Source organism: Anomaloglossus baeobatrachus, chromosome 10 (assembly GCF_048569485.1).
Source record: "Anomaloglossus baeobatrachus isolate aAnoBae1 chromosome 10, aAnoBae1.hap1, whole genome shotgun sequence".
Lineage (NCBI taxonomy): Eukaryota > Metazoa > Chordata > Amphibia > Anura > Aromobatidae > Anomaloglossus > Anomaloglossus baeobatrachus.
The window spans coordinates 6580290-6597821 of record NC_134362.1 but is presented as its reverse complement, the minus strand read 5'-3'; the positions used below and the strand labels follow the sequence as shown (position 1 = coordinate 6597821).

The window sequence follows — 17532 nt, the reverse complement described above, 5'->3', positions numbered from 1 at the left end:
CAGGTCACCCCGCCTTACATATGAGCAGCGAGGCCCCTGTAAAGATGGAAGTAGACCCCGCCGTTATACAAGGAGCAGTAACCAGGGGCTGCTGATAAGTCTCTGGCTTTACCCAGAAAGACACGAGCTCTGATGATGAAGCTTTCCATTTCTCCCACACTCTCCACTGATGACGTCACACTTCTTACATCATATTCCAAGTTCTGTAAGAACAGCAAAATGAAGGATTGTGCCTCACACCGGCATCCGCAGCAGCCATGGCATCAGAAATGGGGTGACATTTGGTCCCTTGAGGTGTTTCTTCAGGTTTGGATACAGATGATAGTCGGAGGGAGCTAGATCTGGTGAATAAGGTGGGTGGTCACCAGCTGGAAGCCCGGCTCTGCCAGTTTTGCCGTGGTCACTTGTGCGGTGTGAGCGGAGGCGTTGTCTTGCAGGAACAAGATTCCTTTGGACAGCTTACAGCGCATTTTGGCCTTCAGAGCTGCCTTCAATTGGTCCAGAACTCCAGTGTAATACCTTGCATTGATGGTGGAACCCTTTTGAAGGTAGTTCACTAGCAGCACACCCTCCTTATCCCAGGACACAGATGCCATCACCTTAGTTTTGCACCCTGAGCTTCTTTGGACGAGGAGAACCCCTGGGCCTCCACTCTTTTGACTGCTCCTTGTTTTCAGGGTCATAAATCCAGGTGTCATCCATAGTGACCGGTCGCTCCAGGAAGTTCTTATCAGTCCGGAAACACTGACAAATGGAGCAGGAAGTTGTCACTCGCTGCTTCTCTGATCTGTGGTCAGACATTTGGGGTCCCACTTTGCAGAAGCTTCCTCATGTCCAAATGTTCATGGATAATGACACAAACACGATCCCGGGAAATCCCCATGATGTCTGCTATTGCTTTAGCTGAAATTGGTGGATTCTCCAGTGTGAGGTTGTGCGCAGCATCGACGATCTCTGGAACAACAACCACTCTCGGGCGTCCAGGACGTTCCTCATCATTGGGGCTGGAGTCGCCCGTGTTACATTCAGAAACCCAGATCTTACCTGTGGAATATGAAGGGCATTGATCCCCCAATGTCTCCGACATATCACCATGAATATCCTCCGCGGACTTTCCCTGCAGAAACAAGAATTTTATCCTCCTCTACGCTCAGTGGCTCTGAATATCGCATTAGACGCCGCCATCTTGTTTTCCCGCCTGTGTAGAATACTGTTGCCATAAGCAACAAGCACAAAATATTGAAAACATATTAGACGCATAAGGCTTTCATGTAATGTTACATTCGCTACCATAGAAACAAAAAAGATCATAAAGCCAAAGACTTATCAGCAGCCCCTCATAGAAGAATGCTGACTGCCCTACACAACTCATACCGCGGGTATCATCTGTGGCCCAGTCACGTGGCAGATGCCCGGCTCTCGCACAGACGCCCGGGTGTCAGGACGTCTCTGTCACATCATGAATGACACGAAGAAACCACAGAACCAACTCTAAGTGCCCGCAGGCAATCATACGGCGGCCGAGAGTCCGACACAGACCCGTTATGTTGTAGGACTCACTGTCACGGGGCGAGGATGCGGTGCGAGGGGCCGCGGTGCGAGGGCGCAGGCAGTAGTGCGAGGGCGCAGGTGGCAGTGCAAGGGGGCCGCGGTGTGAGGGCACAGGTAGCAATTTAAGGGGGCCGCGGTGTGAGGGCACAGGTAGCAATTTAAGGGGGCCACGGTGTGAGGGCGCAGGTGGCAATGCAAGGGGACCACGGTGTGAGGGGCCGCGGTGCGAGGGCGCAGGTGGCAGTGCAAGGGGGCCACGGTGTGAGGGCGCAGGTGGCAATGCAAGGGGGCCACTGTGCGAGGGGCCACGTTGTGAGGGAGCAGGTGGCAGTGCAAGGGGGCCACGGTGTGAGGGCGCAGGCGGCGGTGTGAGGGGCTGTGGTGCGAGGGCGCAGGTGGCAGTGCAAGGGGGCCACGGTGCGAGGGGCCGCGGTGTGAGGGCACAGGTGGCGGTGCGAGGGGCTGTGGTGCGAGGGCACAGGTGTCAGTGTGAGGGGCTGTGGTGCGAGGGCACAGGTGTCAGTGCGAGGGGCCGCGGTGCGAGGGTGCAGGCAGCAGTTGCTGTTTAGAGATGTTTCCCCTGATTTGGTAATACTTATAAACAAACACCGCGGCTGCTGCAGATTGGCCCCTGGGGGCCCCGGCCCAGGAGACCGGTGTAATAATAGTGCAGAAGCCTGTGCGGCCGCAGCAAGAAAACAAAACGCTACAGAGATATGAGCGAGATCTCAGAGTGCAGACACCGAACGGAAAAAAATCATCTACTACATCCGGACATGGAGGGTCCGTCACAGCGCAGCCGGGGCCGCCGAGGGTCCGTCACAGCGCAGCAGGGGTCCGCCGAGGGTCCGTCACAGCGCAGTAGGAGGCCGCCGAGGGTCCGTCACAGCGCAGCAGGGGGTGGACCAGGGTCCGTCACAGCGCAGCAGGGGCCGCCGAGGGTCCGTCACAGCGCAGCAGGGGCCGCCGAGGGTCCGTCACAGCGCAGCAGGGGGCCGCCGAGGGTCCGTCACAGCGCAGCAGGGGGCCGCCGAGGGTCCGTCACAGCGCAGCAGGGGGCCGCCGAGGGTCCGTCACAGCGCAGCAGGGGGCCGCCGAGGGTCCGTCACAGCGCAGCAGGGGGCCGCCGAGGGTCCGTCACAGCGCAGCAGGGGGCCGCCGAGGGTCCGTCACAGCGCAGCAGGGGGCCGCCGAGGGTCCGTCACAGCGCAGCAGGGGGCCGCCGAGGGTCCGTCACAGCGCAGCAGGGGGCCGCCGAGGGTCCGTCACAGCGCAGCAGGAGCCACCGAGGGTCTGTGTTCCTAGGAAAACCAGCCCCCGTTCCCCAGCACTGGAAAGCCCCTTTAAGCTTTAGTTGCAGGAGTGTGTACTGCACCTTTAAGCCTCTAGTATTGGAGGCCGACGCAGGAGGCGGTGGAAATCGCGGAGCGGCGTCACTCCAGCATGTATCTAGTAAACTTTATTATTTTCAGAATTTGGCAACGGATAAGACGCTCACCGCCCGCGTACAACGCCGTATTCACGCTCGTTCCTCCAGGGTCAGAGTTCAGATCAGGCACTTGGTTTCTTGGCCGCCATCTTTTTGGCCTCTGCGCCGGGCGGCTCTAGGGCGAGTGACATCACAGTCGCGGCTGAGCGGAGGGCTGCTACATTACCGCTAGGAAGAGACGAAAATAATGAGACGCAGAAAAGCCGCGGTGCCCCTCCCCCAACAACGCATCAACCACGGACCCGCCCCCTGCGCCAATCCCAACACAGACATGTAACACCGCCGCCGCCATCTTCAAAATAAAGGACACTTAAAAATGGAGTCTTGTCAGAAAAATCGGATCCTGAAATTAAAAAAGGGAAAAGTAAAATGTTCCCAGTTCATATCGGGAAAGTGGCGTGGACGTGGTGCACGCAGCGTCCGTGCCGCCAGACCACACCGCCACCGCACCGGCAGCACCACTGAAAAGAGAACAATCCGATTTCTGGGGGTGAATTTCCGGGGAGACCTGCTCTCTCCTGGGTGGGTGCGGAGCTCGGAGGAGCCGTCCAGTGTCCGGGGTCTCATTGACTAAGGTCATCCTGGTGACGCACTGAGATAGCGGAGACCGGGCCCCGACATCCGCACCGGGCGCCGCCAACCGTCCTAGACCACCGCGCAGTGACAGCCTTTCTTGTCCTTCTCCTTCCGCGTCGGCTCCGGAGATGGAGGACAATCCTGATCCTGAAACCTCCTGCGGAGAGAGGGAAAGAAGTGTGAATGACGGGGGGTGGTCTCCACAGCCGGGAGAATGACGGGGGGGGGGGGTGGTCTCCACAGCCGGGAGAATGACGGGGGGGGGGGGTCGCCTCCACAGCCGGGAGAATGACGGGGGGGGGGGTCGTCTCCACAGCCGGGAGAATGACGGGGGGGGGGGTCGTCTCCACAGCCGGGAGAATGACGGGGGGGGGGGGGTCGTCTCCACAGCCGGGAGAATGACAGGGGGGGGGTCGTCTCCACAGCCGGGAGAATGACAGGGGGGGGTCGTCTCCACAGCCGGGAGAATGACAGGGGGGGGTCGTCTCCACAGCCGGGAGAATGACGGGGGGGGGGTCGTCTCCACAGCCGGGAGAATGACGGGGGGGGGTCGTCTCCACAGCCGGGAGAATGACAGGGGGGGGGTCGTCTCCACAGCCGGGAGAATGACAGGGGGGGGGGTCGTCTCCACAGCCGGGAGAATGACAGGGGGGGGGGGTCGTCTCCACAGCCGGGAGAATGACAGGGGGGGGGGGGGGTCGTCTCCACAGCCGGGAGAATGACAGGGGGGGGGGTCGTCTCCACAGCCGGGAGAATGACAGGGGGGGGTCGTCTCCACAGCCGGGAGAATGACAGGGGGGGGTCGTCTCCACAGCCGGGAGAATGACAGGGGGGGGGGGTCGTCTCCACAGCCGGGAGAATGACAGGGGGGGGGGGGGCGTCTCCACAGCCGGGAGAATGACAGGGGGGGGGGTCATCTCCACAGCCGGGAGAATGACAGGGGGGGGGTCGTCTCCACAGCCGGGAGAATGACAGGGGGGGGGGTCGTCTCCACAGCCGGGAGAATGACAGGGGGTCGTCTCCACAGCCGGGAGAATGACGGGGGGGGGGGGGGGGTCGTCTCCACAGCCGGGAGAATGACGGGGGGGGGGGGTCGTCTCCACAGCCGGGAGAATGACGGGGGGGGGGGGTCGTCTCCACAGCCGGGAGAATGACGGGGGGTCGTCTCCACAGACTGGAGCTACTGAGAGATTCCCGATATGAAAAAAATCTACAGCTTGTGGCTGTTTTCAGGACCTCTGCTTGCTGTCAGTCCTGGTTCCTTCTCTTTGCCGTCAGGCGCCCCTCTTTGCCGTCAGGCGCCCCTCTTTGCCGTCAGGCGCCCCTCTTTGCCGTCAGGCGCCCCTCTTTGCCGTCAGGCGCCCCTCTTTGCCGTCAGGCGCCCCTCTTTGCCGTCAGGCGCCCCTCTTTGCCGTCAGGCGCCCCTCTTTGCCGTCAGTGACCAGTTACCTTGTGAATTACATCCTGAACGTTTCACAGTTGAGTGTTTGCTTCTGCTGCATCGGTGCAGAGAACCCTCTGAGGTCACCCTGCTGACAATAGCGTAGGTGTGTGACCGCAGCGGGTTTCATTGGGGCCGGAGTTGGGCGGCTCAGTGCGCAGACTCTGATCCATCAGTCCGGTCAATACTCGGTGCTCGCCCGTCTGTTACCTTGTGGGTCCATCGGTCCGGTCAATAATCGGTGCTCGCCCGTCTCTTACCTTGTGGGTCCATCGGTCCGGTCAATAATCGGTGCTCGCCCGTCTCTTACCTTGTGGGTCCATCGGTCCGGTCAATAATTGGTGCTCGCCCGTCTCTTACCTTGTGGGTCCATCGGTCCGGTCAATAATTGGTGCTCGCCCGTCTCTTACCTTGTGGGTCCATCGGTCCGGTCAATACTCGGTGCTCGCCCGTCTCTTCCCTCGTGAGTCCATCGGTCCGGTCAATACTCGGTGCTCGCCCGTCTGTTACCTTGTGGGTCCATTGGTCTGGTCAATACTCAGTGCTCGCCCGTCTGTTACCTTGTGGGTCCGGTCAATAATTGGTGCTCGCCCGTCTCTTACCTTGTGGGTCCGGTCAATAATTGGTGCTCGCCCGTCTGTTACCTTGTGGGTCCGGTCAATAATCGGTGTTCGCCCGTCTCTTACCTTGTGGGTCCGGTCAATAATCGGTGCTCGCCCGTCTGTTACCTTGTGGGTCCGGTCAATAATTGGTGCTCGCCCGTCTCTTACCTTGTGGGTCCGGTTAATACTCGGTGCTCGCCCGTCTCTTACCTTGGGGGTCCATCTGTCCGGTCAATACTCGGTGCTCGCCCGTCTGTTACCTCGTGTGTTTCCCAGCGCGGCACAACGTTACTGTGAGTCGCACTGAAGTGATCACCTCGCATCAGACCGGGCCAATAATCTGTGCCGGGGACCCCAGAAGAGACCCACGGGGTCCTGTCCAGAGACTACTGAGCGGCCATGATGGATCGGAGTCTGAGAATCCATCACCGGCTCTGACAGGTCCGATCCATCATGGCCGCCCTGAACCATCTCAGAAGGAGCTTTAGCCTTTGACTGCATTTCCATCTGGTGACAGCAGGCAGAGGTCTTGAAAGTGGTGCAGAAGGCACGGGGCCGGCATGTGCCAGAGCGTTCGGAGCGTGCATGACACAGAGATGAAGCGCCGTGCACAGTGGTGTGATGCCGCCGCTCGTCTCTGCTCTCACCTCACTACTCGCACTAATTCATGAAATGCTTGATCCACATTCATCCGGATTTTCGCCGATGCCTCCATGTACGTCAGCTTCAGCTGCCGCGCCAACTGGTGCCCTTCCTCCTGCGTTACCTGCCGAGAACAAGAGATCTGTAACCGCACCGGCCACAAGCAAGCGCCAATCCCTGCCCCCCAGAGCTCCGGCCACGGCGGACCCCAATCACCACCAGGCCCCGTCTACACCGGGGGCAGCAGGGTCTGTTACCTGCAGAGCAATTACACCACTGGCTGATCACCGCTCCTAGGAACGCTGCCCGACCATTCAGCAAAGCGCACGCTCGTCGGGTGAAAGGATTTATGTGTGAGCTTAAAAGTCATCGTTCTCAGCAACGCATCGTCCTGTGCACACGAGCCGCTCTACACAACCCAGCTATGTATACAGAATAAGGGGGGCTCCGGTAACAAGGACCCCTGTAATAGTCACACCACCCTGTGGAAGACCCCCTGGGGAAATACAGGGGGAGATATGAGGCTCAAGCATCCCCGTATACCCCCAATGTACAGTCTATACATCAGAACGAGCACCACCATGTACAAGGGAGATAGTGCGGGTATATACATGTATAATATGTGCAGGTATACGTGTGCGCGTGTATATATGTACATCCGATCATGTACAGAACAGGCCTTGTGCTTATCATTGTAAAGAAGACATAAGACAAAATAGCTGAACACTTCAGTGTGCATAACTATGCACCCCGCCATAGCCCACGTGCACAACTATGCACCCCCCACCGTAGCCAGAGTGCATAACTATCCACCCCATAGCCAGTTCACCCCCCCCTCCAAAGCCCATGTGCATAACTATGAAAGCCCCCATAGCCAGTTTGCATAACTATTCACGCCCTGTAGTCAGCACTCTGTGGAGCCTCCTTTTGCTGCAGTTTCTATGAGATTTCCACATCTTAGCACTGGGATTTTTGCTGCTTCCTCCAGTTACATATGATCCGGTTCCTTCCAGTGAGATGTTTCCTCCAGGTAGATCTGCTCCGGCTCCTTCCAGTGAGATGCTTCCTCCAGGTAGATCTGCTCCGGCTCCTTCCAGTGAGATGTTTCCTCCAGGTAGATCTGCTCCGGCTCCTTCCAGTGAGATGTTTCCTCCAGGTAGATCTGCTCCGGCTCCTTCCAGTGAGATGTTTCCTCCAGTTAGATCTGCTCCGGCTCCTTCCAGTGAGATGTTTCCTCCAGGTAGATCTGCTCCGGCTCCTTCCAGTGAGAGGTTTCCTCCAGGTAGATCTGCTCGGGCTCCTTCCAGTGAGATGTTTCCTCAAGGTAGATCTGCTCGGGCTCCTTCCAGTGAGATGTTTCCTCCAGGTAGATCTGCTCCGGCTCCTTCCAGTGAGAGGTTTCCTCCAGGTAGATCTGCTCGGGGTCCTTCCAGTGAGATGTTTCCTCCAGGTAGATCTGCTCCGGCTCCTTCCAGTGAGATGCTTCCTCCAGGTAGATCTGCTCCAGCTCCTTCCAGTGAGATGTTTCCTCCAGGTAGATCTGCTCCGGCTCCTTCCAGTGAGATGCTTCCTCCAGGTAGATCTGCTCCGGCTCCGTCCAGTGAGATGCTTCCTCCAGGTAGATCTGCTCCGGTTCCTTCCAGTGAGATGCGTCCTCCAGGTAAATCTGCTCCGGTTCCTTCCAGTGAGATGTTTCCTCCAGGTAGATCTGCTCGGGGTCCTTCCAGTGAGATGCTTCCTCCAGGTAGATCTGCTCCGGCTCCTTCCAGTGAGATGCTTCCTCCAGTTAGATCTGCTCCGGCTCCTTCCAGTGAGATGTTTCCTCCAGGTAGATCTGCTCCGGCACCTTCCAGTGGGATGCTTCCTCCAGGTAGATCTGCTCCGGCTCCTTCCAGTGAGATGCTTCCTCCAGGTAGATCTGCTCCGGTTCCTTCCAGTGAGATGTTTCCTCCAGGTAGATCTGCTCCAGCTCCTTCCAGTGAGATGCTTTCTCCAGGTAGATCTGCTCCGGCTCCTTCCAGTGAGATGCTTCCTCCAGGTAGATCTGCTCCGGCTCCTTCCAGTGACATGCTTCCTCCAGGTAGATCTGCTCAGGCTCCTTCCAGTGAGATGCTTCCTCCAGTTAGATCTGCTCAGACTCCTTCCAGTGACATGCTTCCTCCAGGTAGATCTGCTCAGGCTCCTTCCAGTGAGATGTTTCCTCCAGGTAGATCTGCTCCGGCTCCTTCCAGTGAGATGTTTCCTCCAGGTAGATCTGCTCGGGCTCCTTCCAGTGAGATGTTTCCTCCAGGTAGATCTGCTCCGGTTCCTTCCAGTGAGATGTTTCTTCCAGGTAGATCTGCTCCGGCTCCTTCCAGTGAGATGCTTCCTCCAGGTAGATCTGCTCGGGCTCCTTCCAGTGAGATGTTTCCTCCAGGTAGATCTGCTCGGGCTCCTTCCAGTGAGATGCTTCCTTCAGGTAGATCTGCTCCAGCTCCTTCCAGTGAGATGTTTCCTCCAGTTAGATCTGCTCCGGCTCCTTCCAGTGAGATGCTTCCTCCAGTTAGATCTGCTCCGGCTCCTTCCAGTGAGATGTTTCCTCCAGTTAGATCTGCTCCGGCTCCTTCCAGTGAGATGTTTCCTCCAGGTAGATGTGCTCGGGCTCCTTCCAATGAGATGTTTCCTCCAGGTAGATCTGCTCGGGCTCCTTCCAGTGAGATGTTTCCTCCAGGTAGATCTGCTCGGGCTCCTTCCAGTGAGATGTTTCCTCCAGGTAGATCTACTCGGGCTCCTTCCAGTGAGATGTTTCCTCCAGGTAGATCTGCTCGGGCTCCTTCCAGTGAGATGCTTCCTCCAGGTAGATCTGCTCCAGCTCCTTCCAGTGAGATGTTTCCTCCAGTTAGATCTGCTCCGGCTCCTTCCAGTGAGATGCTTCCTCCAGGTAGATCTGCTCCGGCTCCTTCCAGTGAGATGCTTCCTCCAGGTAGATCTGCTCGGGCTCCTTCCAGTGGGATGCTTCCTCCAGGTAGATCTGCTCCGGCTCCTTCCAGTGAGATGTTTCCTCCAGGTAGATCTACTCGGGCTCCTTCCAGTGAGATGTTTCCTCCAGGTATATCTGCTCGGGCTCCTTCCAGTGAGATGCTTCCTCCAGGTAGATCTGCTCCAGCTCCTTCCAGTGAGATGTTTCCTCCAGTTAGATCTGCTCCGGCTCCTTCCAGTGAGATGCTTCCTCCAGGTAGATCTGCTCCGGCTCCTTCCAGTGAGATGATTCCTCCAGGTAGATCTGCTCGGGCTCCTTCCAGTGGGATGCTTCCTCCAGGTAGATCTGCTCCGGCTCCTTCCAGTGAGATGTTTCCTCCAGGTAGATCTACTCGGGCTCCTTCCAGTGAGATGTTTCCTCCAGGTAGATCTGCTCGGGCTCCTTCCAGTGAGATGCTTCCTCCAGGTAGATCTGCTCCGGCTCCTTCCAGTGAGATGCTTCCTCCAGGTAGATCTGCTCGGGCTCCTTCCAGTGGGATGCTTCCTCCAGGTAGATCTGCTCCGGCTCCTTCCAGTGAGATGCTTCCTCCAGGTAGATCTGCTCAGGCTCCTTCCAGTGAGATGCTTCCTCCAGGTAGATCTGCTCAGGCTCCTTCCAGTGAGATGCTTCCTCCAGGTAGATCTGCTCCGGCTCCTTCCAGTGAGATGTTTCCTCCAGGTAGATCTGCTCGGGCTCCTTCCAGTGAGATGCTTCCTCCAGGTAGATCTGCTCCGGCTCCTTCCAGTGGGATATTTCCTCCAGGTAGATCTGCTTGGGCTCCTTCCAATGAGATGTTTCCTCCAGGTAGATCTGCTCCGGCTCCTTCCAGTGGGATATTTCCTCCAGGTAGATCTGCTTGGGCTCCTTCCAGTGAGATGCTTTCTCCAGGTAGATCTGCTCCGGCTCCTTCCAGTGGGATATTTCCTCCAGGTAGATCTGCTCCGGCTCCTTCCAGTGGGATATTTCCTCCAGGTAGATCTGCTCCGGCTCCTTCCAGTGAGATGTTTCCTCCAGGTAGAGGTGCTCGGGCTCCTTCCAATGAGATGTTTCCTCCAGGTAGATCTGCTCGGGCTCCTTCCAGTGAGATGTTTCCTCCAGGTAGATCTGCTCTGGCTCCTTCCAGTGAGATGTTTCCTCAACGTAGATCTGCTCCGGCTCCTTCCAGTGAGATGTTTCCTCCAGGTAGATCTGCTCGGGCACCTTCCAGAGAGAGGTTTCCTCCGATGAGCAGTGATCCTCAGATTCAGTTAGATGAAGCACTGGGCTGTGACTCGGCTGCTCCAGTATATTCACACGTCTCCCCGTTGGAAGGCGACACCTCCGTCCCCGTCTCACATCACTGACAAACAGGTTTTGCTCAGGAACATGCCTGTATTTCTCACCGTCCATCTTCCTCTTGATTCGCACCATTTTCCCTGTCCCTGCTGGTGATGAAGACGATTTTGGGTACTCACCGTAAAACCTTTTTCTTGGAGCATTCATTGGGGGATAAAGGAGACCACGGGTGTATGGTGCTGCCGCTATGCAAGAAAAGCTCTCCCCCAAGTAGTATGGACCCACTGACCGGCATGGAGATCATCAGCGAGTAAACAGCAGGAGAAGCAGCAGCAGCAAGGTAAGAACACCGACACAACTAAACAGCAGGTGAAGACTCCAAGAAAGACTTTACGGTGAGTACCCCAAATCTTTTCTTTAATCGCTTCACTTGGGGACACAGGAGACCACAGGACATTGTAAAGCTGTCCCGAAGCATGGGCACAGGATATTACCCTCAAGTCTGATCTTGGGCCACTGCGACCTGCAGGACCCTTCCTTACCGAGACTCGCATCCGATGAGCCATAGGCGTGAACCATGGAGAATATTTGAATTTATGAATGGAAAAACAGGTTGCAGCTATGCACAGCTGTGATACCGGAGCCTGGTGGTGAACAGCCCCGGAGGCCTCCACCACATGAGTAGAGAGCAGCGACCCCGAGGGGGTGTCCTCTATTCTTTAAGTTTCAAAAGATAGCAGATCGGATCCAGCAGGCAATGGTGGATCTGTAGGCAGGAAGTCCTCTGCGATGACCGTCCAGAATCTCGAAGAAAGTCCGACTCGTCTGACAGATGCTGTCCTGCCAATGTACAGGCGGCGTGCCCTCACAAGCTCCAGCTTATGGAGCAACCGGTCTAAAGGATGAGAGGGAGATGGGCAGAACGGAGGAAGCTTAATGTACTCGTTAAAGTGAAACAAAAAGAAACCATCTTAGGGAAAAAGGATGGCATCGGAACTAAAACCACCTTGTCCTAGTGGAACACCAGATAGGGAGAACGGCAGGAGAAGGCCACAAGTTTGGACACTTGTCTGATCAAGATGATGGCTACCAAGAAGGCAGCCCTCCATAAGAGGAAGGATAGAGAAACTTCACGGGAGTGGTTCAAAAGTAGACCTCTGAGGGACGTCCAGAAAGAGGTGAAGGTCCCAAGGTTCTACAGGAGGATGGTAATGGGAACGAGATGCAAGGCTTTTCTGAAAGAATGGAGAGTACGGAGACCAGACTCTTGAGGAAGAGGAGACCCAGGCCAGACTCAAGATCCAAATGCAAAAAGGACAGTAGGGAAGGTATGGGGGAAAAAAACCCCCAAAACAAAACATGGGAACTGCCTGGTTAGAGTCACACCATCGATGGTATATGCGAGAGGAAGAAGGCTTTCTCACCTTGAACATACTCTGGTCCCTCTGATCAGGTTATCCAGACTATCTTAAAACTGCGGTGTAAAAAACACCATTCCATTACATTAAGAGGCTGAGAATTCTGGTGGAAGAGAAGACCCCGCGAAAGAAGATCTGGAAGGTCTGGGAGTCTCCATGGGACGTCCGCGAGGAGATGGACTAGCTCTGCATACCAAGGTCTTTGTGGCCACGAGTATGACACAGGGACTCCTTTTGCCTTGATTTTCTTGATCAGTGGCAAAGGAAGAAACAGGTACGAGAGAGAGAACTGGGACCACGAAATTGCCAGGGCGTCGGATTTGATAGCTAGGGGACCGTGAGGTGTGAATACAAACTGGGGAACCTTGTGGTTCAGATCAACATATCCTCCATCTGAGGCAGATCTAGCAGAAGACTGTCGGGTTCAGGGACCATTCACCCACGGTGAGACCTTCTTGGTTGTGAAAGGCGGCGGTCCAGGTGTCCACTCTGGGGATGTGAACTGCTGAGATTGTTGCTACATTCTGTTCAAGCCATAAAAAGGATCGGAGAAACTTCAACCATCACTGCTCGGCTTAGAGATCCTCTGTGGTGGTTGTCTGATTGGAAGTGGTTCAGACAGCCAAATGGGAGGTCCTGCCAGTGAAGAAGACCAGGAGGATTGCTCCAACAGACAAACCCTGGGCATTCTGGAAGACTAATGCGGGCGTCACACGGGACGATAAATCGTGCGATCACATAAGCGATCGCACCCGCCCCCGTCGTTTGTGTGTCACGGGCAATTAGTTTCCCGTGGTGCACAAAGCCGTTAGCCCCCCGTCACACGTACTTACTTCCCGGGCAACCTCGCTGTGGGCGGTGAACATCCACTTCCTGAAGGGGGAGGGACATTCGGCGTCACAGCGACGTCACACAGCGGCCGGCTAATAGAAGCGGAGGGGCGGAGATGAGCAGGACAGAAACATCCCGCCCACCTCCTTCTTCCGCATTGCCAGCGGCAGCCGCGGGATGCAGGTAAGCAGAGTTCATCGTTCCCGGAGTGTCACACGGAGCAATGTGTGCTGCCTCGGGAGCGACGAACAACCGGAGCACAGAAGGAGGAACGAGATTCTGAAAATGAACGACGTGTCAACGATGAACGAGAAGGTGAGTGTTTCTGCTCGTTCATAGGGGTCACATGGTACGATATCTCTGACGATGCCGGATGTGCGTCACCAACGACGTGACCCCGACGACATATCTCCAGATATATCGTACCGTGTGACGCCCGCATAAGGTTCTGGAAGACTGCTCCCCAGCCGAGGAGGCTGGCATCCATTTTTATAATCTTCCAAGAAATCGGTGAGAATGATCTTCAGTGAAGAATGAAAGGAGAACGTCTCCACCATTCCAGAGACTTCTTGATCTGGAAAGGAAGTGCCACTGGACGGTCCAAGGAGTGAGTGGATTTGTCACAACTTCAGAGGAGAAAAAGTTGAAGTAGGAAAGTGTGGAACGGAGCAAATGTGACATCGTAGCAACCATCTTACCCACAAAGACAGCATGGAGAGGGACGTCTGAGAACGGATTCCTCGTAGTAGGGCAGAGTGCTTGTCTTGCCCACGCCGTGTTGGACAGCATTCCCAGGAAAACCATGTGATCCAGCCAAGAATGAGTGTCCGGAGTGATTTGCAGGCTGTCGCTGCACACTGAAGGGGACAATGATCAGGACATTGTCTAGATAAGGGATGACGAGGACGCCTCCGGTCTGAAGAAGGTCATAATGGCTGCCACCACCTTTGTGAAAACTCTGGGTGCTGTGGATTGGCCGATCGGCAAATCGGTGATCCTGAATCGGTGCAATCTATGGTGGGATGGGAATATGGGTATGTGCAGATAGGCATCCTGGATGTCTACTGAGCAGAGACTCCTCAGGCTCCATAGAGGCTATCCCTGAGCGGAGATAATACATCCTGGAGTGGGGGAGATGGACGCGCCTGTTCAACAGCTTAGAGCTCCAAGATGGGGCGGACACATGCGTCTCTATTTAGGACCACAAACCGGTTTGAATAAAACCTCGAAGAGCGCTCTTGAGAGGGAATGGGAAAGAGGACGTCCGACCTGAGGAGACGCGATGGCCTTGCAGAAACCAGAGGAAACAGCAGTATCCTCTGGAGGAATGAAAGTGACAGAGGGTGGGAAGCTCTATCCTGGAGCTGTAGGAGACGACACCCGCTCAGCCGCAGAGGATTCCCAGGTGGGGATGGACCGTCATGCTGAAGATCTGTCTGCTGGTGTCCTCGAGGACGTCCGGCATAAACCGGCAGGAGGCAGGGTCTTTCTTCTGTCAGAGACTTGTCCTGGAGATTCTTATTTCCGGTTTAAAATTGGTGAAAGAACCGGAGAGGGGAGAACTTTTAGGCCTCCATTGTAGAAGAGAGGGACTTCTACCCCCGATGGCATCAGAGACTATTTGCTCTACTTTCTCTCCAAAAAGTCTAGAGCCCTGAAAACCGGAGCCTGGATACAGAGTTTTTGGATGCAGAGTCCACGTTCCGTGCCTTCAGCCATAAAACTCTGGACGGAGAAAGGGCTGAGCACGTGGCTGCATCACGGGAAGCAGTTCGGAGACGCTTTCCTGCGTGGGCTCTCTCGCCTGCGACTTCAGAGGTGGGGGCTCCCGATACGATGCCCCAAAGATGGAGCGAACCCAAGAGGAACCCACCAAGGAGGCCCAAGCAGAGGTGAGGGACGGCAGAAGGCCGATCTAGTGGCCTCGAAAGCTGATTAAGCTACAGTTTCAGTGCGTCTGTCTGAGGGGTCCTTGAGTGAGGGACTACCGGAGAGCCGAGACACCAGTGCATCCACTAAGCAAGACACCACCCACCTTTGTAGATCAGATGCAGAGGGAAAAACCTGCAGATGTGTCTGTATAGCAAGAGGAGGGAAAAACCTGCAGATGTGTCTGTATAGAGGAGGGAAAAACCTGCAGATGTGTCTGTATAGAGAGCGGAGGGAAAAACCTGCAGATGTGTCTGTATAGAGAGCAGAGGGAAGAACCTGCAGATGTGTCTGTATAGAGAGCAGAGGGAAGAACCTGCAGATGTGTCTGTATAGAGAGCAGAGGGAAGAACCTGCAGATGTGTCTGTATAGAGAGCAGAGGGAAAAACCTGCAGATGTGTCTGTATAGCAAGAGGAGGGAAAAACCTGCAGATGTGTCTGTATAGCGAGGAGAGAAAAACCTGCAGATGTGTCTGTATAGAGAGCAGAGGGAAAAACCTGCAGATGTGTCTGTACAGAGAGCAGAGGGAAAAACCTGCAGATGTGTCTGTACAGAGAGCAGAGGGAAAAACCTGCAGATGTGTCTGTACAGAGAGCGGAGGGAAAACCTGCAGATGTGTCTGTATAGAGAGCAGAGGGAAAAACCTGCAGATGTGTCTGTATAGAGAGCAGAGGGAAAAACCTGCAGATGTGTCTGTACAGAGAGCAGAGGGAAAAACCTGCAGATGTGTCTGTACAGAGAGCGGAGGGAAAACCTGCAGATGTGTCTGTATAGAGAGCAGAGGGAAAAACCTGCAGATGTGTCTGTATAGAGAGCTGAGGGTTCAGTAAGGGTTACACTGCTGGACAGTGTTTGCGGTCTCTATGGCTCCATTATTATGTGGACGGACGACTGTCGGAGAAAACCCTAAACCAATGATACCGAGTCATGAGCCCTGGTGGCCCCAATCCTGCACCCATGGAAGTCGCTCGGCCCTGCTGGGTTCATACACGCTCGGCGTCACATCTGGGCTCTTATAGATGTAGGGATCATGCACCAGGAGGCTCAGGATGGGCGCGGGGCGGTACCTGTCTCTGATGCTCTAGATCCGCTTTGTTCCCAACCAGGATCATCGGAAACTCGTCGCGGTCCTTCACTCGCAGGATCTGGCGCTGGAATTTATAGATTTCCTCAAAACTGAAAAAAAAAAGAAACGTCACCTGCGCGACCAGACCGCCTCCTCTATATTCACGCGAGGTTGTCAGCCCCGCCTCCTCTATATTCACGCGAGGTTGTCAGCCCTGCCTCCTCTATACGCATGAGGTTGTCAGCACCGCCTCCTCTATATTCACGCGAGGTTGTCAGCCCCGCCTCCTCTATATTCACGCGAGGTTGTCAGCCCCGCCTCCTCTATATTCACGCGAGGTTGTCAGCCCCGCCTCCTCTATACGCGTGAGGTTGTCAGCCCCGCCTCCTCTATACGCGTGAGGTTGTCAGCCCCGCCTCCTCTATACGCGTGAGGTTGTCAGCCCCGCCTCCTCTATATTCACGCGAGGTTGTCAGCCCCGCCTCCTCTATACGCGTGAGGTTGTCAGCCCCGCCTCCTCTATACGCGTGAGGTTGTCAGCACCGCCTCCTCTATACGCGTGAGGTTGTCAGCACCGAGTCCTCTATATTCACACGAGGTTGTCAGCCCCGCCTCCTCTATACGCGTGAGGTTGTCAGCCCCGCCTCCTCTATATTCACGCGAGGTTGTCAGCCCCGCCTCCTCTATACGCGTGAGGTTGTCAGCCCCGCCTCCTCTATATTCACGCGAGGTTGTCAGCCCCGCCTCCTCTATACGCATGAGGTTGTCAGCCCCGCCTCCTCTATATTCACGCGAGGTTGTCAGCCCCGCCTCCTCTATATTCACGCGAGGTTGTCAGCCCCGCCTCCTCTATATTCACGCGAGGTTGTCAGCCCCGCCTCCTCTATACGCGTGAGGTTGTCAGCCCCGCCTCCTCTATACGCGTGAGGTTGTCAGCCCCGCCTCCTCTATATTCACGCGTGAGGTTGTCAGCCCCGCCTCCTCTATATTCACGCGAGGTTGTCAGCCCCGCCTCCTCTATATTCACGCGAGGTTGTCAGCCCCGCCTCCTCTATATTCACGCGAGGTTGTCAGCCCCGCCTCCTCTATACGCGTGAGGTTGTCAGCCCCGCCTCCTCTATACGCGTAAGGTTGTCAGCACCGCCTCCTCTATACGCGTGAGGTTGTCAGCACCGAGTCCTCTATATTCACACGAGGTTGTCAGCCCCGCCTCCTCTATACGCGTGAGGTTGTCAGCCCCGCCTCCTCTATATTCACGCGAGGTTGTCAGCCCCGCCTCCTCTATACGCGTGAGGTTGTCAGCACCGCCTCCTCTATATTCACGCGAGGTTGTCAGCCCCGCCTCCTCTATATTCACGCGAGGTTGTCAGCCCCGCCTCCTCTATACGCGTGAGGTTATCAGCCCCTCCTCCTCTATACGGTTGGATGCACCTTCCTCGGTCGGTGACGGAGAACACCAGGAGAAACCCCTCTCCGGTCCTCATGTATTGCTCGCGCATCGCTCCGAACTCCTCCTGCCCCGCGGTGTCCAGAACTGGAAGACACAGAGCAGCATTAGTGCAGAGTATACGCTATATACCGGGTGCATGCGGCACACTGCGCACTCACTGTCCAGCCGGGCCGCACGCTCATCGATAACGCACTGCTTGGTGTAGGAATCCTCGATCGTCGGGTCATAATCCGTCACAAAGTAAGACTGCGGAAAAAGAAGA

The 17532-nt window shown here is 55.9% G+C and overlaps 1 protein-coding gene across 1 annotated transcript in view; it reads right to left on the bottom strand.

The window, feature by feature from the left end:
• Window positions 1-2995: 2995 nt before the first annotated feature.
• Window positions 2996-17532, bottom strand: part of RRAS2 (RAS related 2) — a 37908-nt gene continuing 23371 nt past the window's right edge. The window contains exons 2-6 of the mRNA XM_075326542.1: window positions 17429-17516; window positions 17252-17354; window positions 15822-15930; window positions 6307-6425; window positions 2996-3773 (exon numbers count right to left, since the gene is read on the bottom strand). Of these exons, the coding sequence (XP_075182657.1) occupies window positions 3686-3773; window positions 6307-6425; window positions 15822-15930; window positions 17252-17354; window positions 17429-17516 (507 nt within the window). The 3' untranslated portion in view covers window positions 2996-3685. The remainder of the gene's footprint in view (window positions 3774-6306; window positions 6426-15821; window positions 15931-17251; window positions 17355-17428; window positions 17517-17532) is intronic.